The following is a 6,971-nucleotide window of genomic DNA, read 5'->3' as shown; positions in this document are numbered from 1 at the left end:
ACTGCCCAAGCTCCTTCTGGCTGGTCATTGGTGGGTGGGCGTTGACACCCTGCTGTGTGACCCCAAGTCCTGGATCACTGGTGCTCAGTCCATCACTTCCAGTGTCTTCCCTTCCCCTCTACTTTGGCTCTGGTTTTACCCCATAGTCCTCATTCTAACTGCAGAGCCTGACTGCCCACCCCTCATCCATCCTTGTCTTCCTCTCGTCCCCTGCTCCCTCATCAACTGATCCTACCATTTCTGGAAAGCCCCTGCCAAGAGAGAAACTTCTGTTCAAAGTGTGGGAGAGGAAGGGCCCCCCTATCCCCAGTCCTTTCCAGGTATCCTACACACCCCCAGACAGCCCTTCCTCTCACAAAAAGGGGGAGGGCTTCGGGTCTGAAAGGATCCAGTGTCCTGGCCAGGTGGGTGTGCTCTGATGGCCTTGGCTGGGCCCCACAGGAAACGGAGGAGGCGTGGAGGACCACCCCCAAGCTGCTGCTTAAAGGGGCGCCCGCCAGGCCAGCGGGACGCAGTGAGGCTGCCTTTGCACCATGATGCCCCGGTTGCTCTGCCTGCTGCTGCTGCTCCTGGCTGGGTCCCCCACTGCACGGCCGGCTCCCCCGACCTGCTACTCCAGGATGCTGAGCCTGAGCCGGGAGGTCACCGGTGACTTCCAGAACCTGCAGGCCACAGAGCCCTCGGTGAGTCCCCTCCTGCTGCCCTCTGCGGGCCAGGAGCTTCCGTGCAGACCCAGTTCTCCAAAACTTGCCTTTGGACCAGGAAAAAAAAAAAAAACAACAGCACTGTTTTTCTTTTCTGGTCAATGTTAAACTCAAGGGTTTGCATTTTATTCCCATCCTGAGTATGATAACAATGGCTTGCATCCTTTTTTATTTTTTTTATTTTTTTATTATTTTTATTTATTTATGATAGTGACAGAGAGAGAGAGAGAGAGAGAGAGAGAGGCAGAGACACAGGCAGAGGGAGAAGCAGGCTCCATGCACCGGGAGCCCGACGTGGGACTCAATCCCGGGTCTCCAGGATCGCGCCCTGGGCCAAAGGCAGGCGCCAAACTGCTGCGCCACCCAGGGATCCCCCCCTTTTTTAAAATACAAAGAAAATCTATCAGGGACATCACAATGTCTTGCCTTTGTTTGGAACTTGCCAGCAACAACCAGAGGATCTGTTGTAAAATGTAAAATTAAAACAAAAAAAGAACTTCCCCAAGGAGCCTGGAACTCCGGAGTTAAGGAGGAATACAGAATTAAGTTGATTCTCTTCATGAGCCTGGTGATTATGAGTGTGTGCTAAGGGGTGACCCCCAGAATGGTGCCCACCCCTGATCACGACAGGACCCTGGCACACTGCCCAGCCCCTGAATCTCAGCATGTTCGAATGTGAAAGGGCTGGTATAGCGCCCACCGCCCGCTTCGGGTGTCCTGAGGGTAAAGGCGAGAATGAGACACAGCCTGCACAGTGCTGGGCAGGGGACACCCCAGGAATGTTAGCACTGTTAGCACTGCCCTTTCAACAGGCAGACGCAGGCTCGGGGGGCAGGTCCAGAGGGCGTCTCAGAACTAGAACCCAGGCCCCCTGGCTGCTTATAGAAACGAATGAATTAAACTTCATTAAAAGCTTTGATCCAATCCAAGGCACCTGGGTGGCTCAGTCGGTTAAGTGTCCAACTCTTGATTTCAGCTCATGTCATGATCTCAGGGTTATGAGATGGAGCCCCGTGTCAGGCTCCCCTCTCAGTGGGGATTCTCTCTCTCTCTCTCTCTCTTCCTCCGTCCCCCTCATCCCCTTAAAAAAGTTTTGATAAAATTTAAAAGTGTCTCTTCACCTCCTTGTAAGCGCTTCAAACAAAATGTAGTGCTTCTCAGATGTGGGGTTATGATACCCTGACACCTTTTCTTTTCTTTTAAAGTTCAAATAATGTGTGCTTTTTTCCTAATTATAAAAGGCATACATAGTAGGCCCCCCCCATATCCGTGATTTCATAGCAGCTGTGAAGCAGATGAGCCCCCTCCTGACATATGGTGAGATCAGTAGTAGCCTAACCCTACATCACAGGCCTACATCATTCATCTCATCATGTGGGCATTTTATCATCTCAGATCGTCACACGAAGGGTGAGTACAATGTAGGAAGAGTTTTGAGAGAGAGAGATCACAGTCACATAACTTTTATGATAGTATGTTGTTATAACTGTTCTATTTTATTAGTAGTAGGTTTTGTTAATCTCTTACTGTGCCTAATTGATAAACTAAACTTTATCTAGGTTTGTATGTATGTTTGTGAACAAACATACTAAATATAGGGTTCAGTATGATTTATGGTTTCGTGCATCCACTGGGGTCTTGGACTATATCATATCTCCCACGTATAAGGGGGAGACACTGTACTTTATAGAAAACAAGGTTGGAAAATGCACAAAGGACAAAGAAGAAAACAAATATGACTTGCCATTCTCCCACCTAGAGGTGACTGCTGCTGTAACATTCTGGGGGAGAGTATTTCAGTTTTCTGACTTTGCACAGGTATTCAAATCCATATGGGTGTATGTGTGAGTGTGTGTGTACACGCGTGTAAGTGAATCAGCTCAAGGGAGGCCCTGGGCCTGTCTGGCTGTTGGAGGGTGGCAAAGAGCCTTCTGTGACCAGCTGAGGGTGCATTCCTGTGTGTGTCACTGAAACCCATGTTTCTTTCTGCAGGAGCCGTGTGTGAGATACTTGCCCAGGCTCTACCTGGATATACATGTAAGAGGGTCTTCCTGTCTGGGGAGGTGGGGGTGGAGTGGAAAGAGAGCCCAGGGCAGAAGGAGGCAGGAGCCCCCAACTCCCATCTGTCCGGCCACTGACCTCCCCCATGACGCCCTCTCTGCTGTCCACTCCCAGAATCACTGTGTGCTGGCCAAGCTGCGGGACTTTGTGGCGTCACCCCAGTGTTGGAAGGTGGCTCAGGTGGACGGCTTGAAGGACAAAGTGCGGAAACTGTACACCATCATGAACTCGTTTTGTAGGAGAGTGAGTGACATGCCTGAAAATGCCTTTCCTGCTTGTTATCAGCCAAGATGCTCAGGGCTTTTAGAAGAGGAAGGCTGAGGGCAGGGGGTGGGTGGTGTGGGAGATGAGGAGGAGGAAGAGGAATGTTTTGGGGTGCTTCCTACCATTATCACCCTTGGTAAGTGATGGGCACTCAGGACAAGGCCTTCCCTTCCATGGCTCATACTGGTGTGGGGATAACACACAGGACCACATGCTAACCATGTAAGACAAACATTATGGGGCACCCAGTGGCTCAGTCGGTTAAGCATCTGCCTTTCGCTCTGGTTGTGATCTCAGGATCCCTGAGATCCAGCCCCACGTTGGGCTCCCTGCTCAGCCAGGAGTATGCTTCTCCCTCTCCCTCTGTGTTCTCTCTCTTTCTCTCTCTCTCTCTCTCTCTCTCTCCAAACAGACCTCAGATCTTGTATGTTTTCCCGCTTACCTGATGGGAGTAACTGGTCACCTCTCTGAGCCACTGTTCCCTCATTTGTGAACTGGAGACATAATTATACCCACCTCATGCCATCCTTGGAAGAATAATAATACTAAGTATATCCTGAGCATGTGTGTGTGTGGTGGGGGGCTATAGTAAGTCCCTAGATCCTAAAAGCCCTAGCAGAGTGACCACACATAGAATTCCTAGCACCAGGCATGGCCCAGAGTAAGTCATCGGGATAAATAATTAGCTATTCAGTTTAATTTATTTGCTCATGCATCAAAGATTTCTTATAAATTTCCTCCCCCACCCATTTCCCTCTCCCTTGGTCTGCAGAGGGAAAGCAGGAAGAAGATATAATTATAATAGAGTATAATTTATATTTATAGGGGTGCCTGAGTGGCTCAGTGGTTGAGTCTCTGCCTTTGGCTCAGGTCATGATCCTAGGGCTCGAGTCCTGCATGGGGTTCCCCATAGGGAACCTGCTTCTCCCTCTGCCTATGTCTCTACCTCTCTCTGTCTGTGTCTCATGAATAAATAAAACCTTTTTTAAAAAAATTTATATTTATAATGCAGTATTAGGTCATGTTCTACAGGAATGAGAATATGTGGCCAGTTCTCCTTGGGAGAGTAAGGGACGGGAAGTTTTAATACAAAGGGAAAGAACCAAACAGTCTGTAAAGCTAACCAGGAGTCCCAGAGTTGTGCATTGTCTCTGGGCCACATTCAGTGATATTCTCACTTATTGCACATCTTTTTCAGGATTTGGTGTTCCTCTCGGATGACTGCAATGCATTGGAATACCCAATCCCAGTGACCACCATCCTGCCAGACCGTCAGAGATAGGGCATCTGGACCAGAGAGAGAGCCCCAGGGGACCACAGTTATGTCACTTGCCCAGAGGCGGTGGGCTAAAGCCACGCCCCCCACCAGGCCTCCCTGTTACTATAGCATCAGAAACTGTCACATCTCTCCCCTTCCGGAGAGCAGGGCTTGCACTCTTCCCCTAGAACCTACTTTGAAGGCAATTAGAAGCTTTGTTTTCATTTCCCCCTGGTATTGTCTTGCCAGGATGGTTAGGTACACAAGGACGCTTATTAGATCACTGAGAAGAAAAAGCCAAACCCGCTTCTCTGGTATGAACATCTAGTTTGAGAGCAAGCAAAACAGTAGGCTTGTATTAGTGCTTTAATGGAGTACTGGTAACATTTTTCTTTCTTGATAGGAATCTGCTTATATTTAGCCAGGCTTCTATTTCATACCCTCTCCCACTACAAACTTTCCGTGCAGTTACCTTTCATTTTTAAAGCAATTTCACTGCTAAATATAAATTGTATTTGTGGGGTTCATAGTTATATAATGCTGAAGGGAACCACTCTTTCGTTGAAAGGTGATAAAAGTTAAATAAAGACTGTCTCCACAGTAAGAAACGTGTGTTGAGCTGTGTCCAATATGTGTCCAATATGGATATGAGTGTTGATTTCACACACGTTCTAAAAGTCACTGCTCTTGGTAAGATGAGGTTTTCTCCCTCTTCCCATCAAGCGCAGGTGGTTCTGAGTCTGTTTCAACCCATCTGCATGAATATCTGTCCTTAAAGCATTGGGAGATGCTCCCATTTATATTTGAGGGCAGACCATACCTTATATCATATCCATGGGCTGTGCAGTGCCCTGGAACTTCCCACAAACACCAGGTCACTGAGGTTTTGATTGGTCCACAAGTAACAAAAGAAAAATAAACACGTGAGACTACACGAAACTAAAAAGCTTCCACACAGCACAGGAAACCATCAATGAAATGAAAGGCAGTTATGGAATGGGAGAAGATACAAACCATACATCTGATAAGGGATTAATATACAAAATACATAAGGAACTTCTGTAACTCAATAGCAAAAAAGGAGAAGAAGAAGAAGAAGAAGAAGAAGAAGAAGAAGAAGAAGAAGAAGAAGTCATTGACGACAAGTAATCCAATTTAAAAAATGACAAAAAAATGACAAAACACACACACACACAAAAAAATGACAAAGGATCTTAATAGACGGTTTCCCAAAGAAGACATACAAATGGCCAAAAGGTATATGAAAATATCACTAGTCATCAGAGAAATTCAACTTAGAGCCACAATGAGACATCACCTCATACCTACCAGGATGGCTTTTATCAAAAAGACAACACATGTAAGTGTTGGCAAGGATGTAGAGAAAAGGGAACCCTTGTATACTGTTGTGGGGAATGTAAATTGGTACAGCCATAATGGAACACAGTGTGGAGGTTCCTCAAAAAATTAAAAATAGAGACTCCTGGGTGGCTCAGTGGTTGCACATCTGCCTTCAGCTCAGGCATGATCCTGGGGTCCAGGATCGAGTCTTGCAATGGGCTACCCACAGGGAGCCTGCTTCTCCCTCTGCCTGTGTCTCTGCCTCTCTCTGTGTCTCTCATGAATAAATAAAGTCTTTTAAAAAATTAAAAATAGACGTATCAGATAACCCAGCAATCCCAGGATATATAGCTGAAAGAAACAGAATCAGTGTCTTGAAGAGATGTCTGAACCATCATGTTCATTACAGCCTATTCTCAAAAAACCAAGATATGGAAACAGCCTAAGAGTCCACCCGTGGATAAATACATAGAAAATGTGATATGTGTGTGTATTTATATATACAATGTATATAGGTTTGTATATGTACATATACACGCACAATGAAATATTATTCAGCCATGAGAAAGAAGGAAATCTTTCCATTTGCAAAGACATGGATAAACCTTGAAGGCATCATGCTAAGTAAAATTAACCAGACAGAGGAAGTTAAATACTGCATGATCTCACTTATACGTGAACTTTTGGAGGGAGGGGAGGTTGAATTCACAAAAAAGAGAGAGTAGAATGGTGGTTACGAGGCACTGGGGTGCTGAGGGAGGTGGATAGATGTCAGTCAAGGGGTACACGACTTTAGTTATAAGATGAATAAGCTCTGAGAATCTATGGACAGCATGGTGAATGAATCTAGTTAATAATACCGTATCGTGGGCATTCCGGGTGGCTCAGAGGTTTAGTGCTGCCTTTGGCCCAGGGTGTGATCCTGGAGACCCAGGATCGAGTCCCACGTTGGGCTCCCTGCAGGGAGCCTGCTTCTACCTCTGCCTGTGTCTCTGCCTCTCTCTCTCTCTGTGTGTGTCTCTCATGAATAAATAAATAAATAAAATCTAAAATAATAATAATAATAATAATAATAATAATACCGTATCATAGAACTTGAAATTTGCTAACAGTAAAACTTGTTTTACTTACACACACACACACACACACACACAGGAACTCTGTGAGGTGATAGATGTGTTAATTAACTGAATTGTGGTAAATATTTTGCAAAGTAGAACAGATGTAAAAATAACATATTATATATTTTAAATACATCCAATTTTATTTGTCAGTTACACCTCAATAAAGCTGAAGAAACAAAACAAAAGAAACAAAATCCACTCTTCTTGTAAGGGCACCAA

At 45.7% G+C, this 6,971-nt stretch overlaps 1 protein-coding gene across 1 annotated transcript; it reads left to right on the top strand.

Annotated features, from left to right (window-relative positions):
- The first annotated feature begins 487 nt into the window (after window positions 1–487).
- Window positions 488–4,895, top strand: CYTL1 (cytokine like 1). Its single transcript, XM_072786616.1, has 4 exons — window positions 488–683; window positions 2,697–2,741; window positions 2,880–3,008; window positions 4,228–4,895. Exons 1-4 carry the CDS (start codon window positions 534–536, stop codon window positions 4,309–4,311), a joined length of 408 nt encoding a protein of 135 aa, XP_072642717.1. The 5' UTR covers window positions 488–533; the 3' UTR covers window positions 4,312–4,895.
- The last annotated feature ends 2,076 nt before the right edge of the window (window positions 4,896–6,971 follow it).

Source organism: Canis lupus, chromosome 2 (assembly GCF_048164855.1).
Source record: "Canis lupus baileyi chromosome 2, mCanLup2.hap1, whole genome shotgun sequence".
Classification (NCBI taxonomy): domain Eukaryota; kingdom Metazoa; phylum Chordata; class Mammalia; order Carnivora; family Canidae; genus Canis; species Canis lupus.
The sequence above is the reverse complement of the archived record's forward strand: the minus strand, read 5'-3'. Positions and strand labels throughout refer to the sequence as shown.

Coding starts and splice junctions, on each gene's coding strand:
- CYTL1 (XM_072786616.1), top strand. CDS start 534: ATGATGCCCCGGTTGCTCTGCCTGCTGCTGCTGCTCCTGGCTGGGTCC. Junction 2,742..2,879: donor GGCTCTACCTGGATATACAT/GTAAGAGGGTCT, acceptor GTCCACTCCCAG/AATCACTGTGTGCTGGCCAA. Junction 3,009..4,227: donor TGAACTCGTTTTGTAGGAGA/GTGAGTGACATG, acceptor CATCTTTTTCAG/GATTTGGTGTTCCTCTCGGA.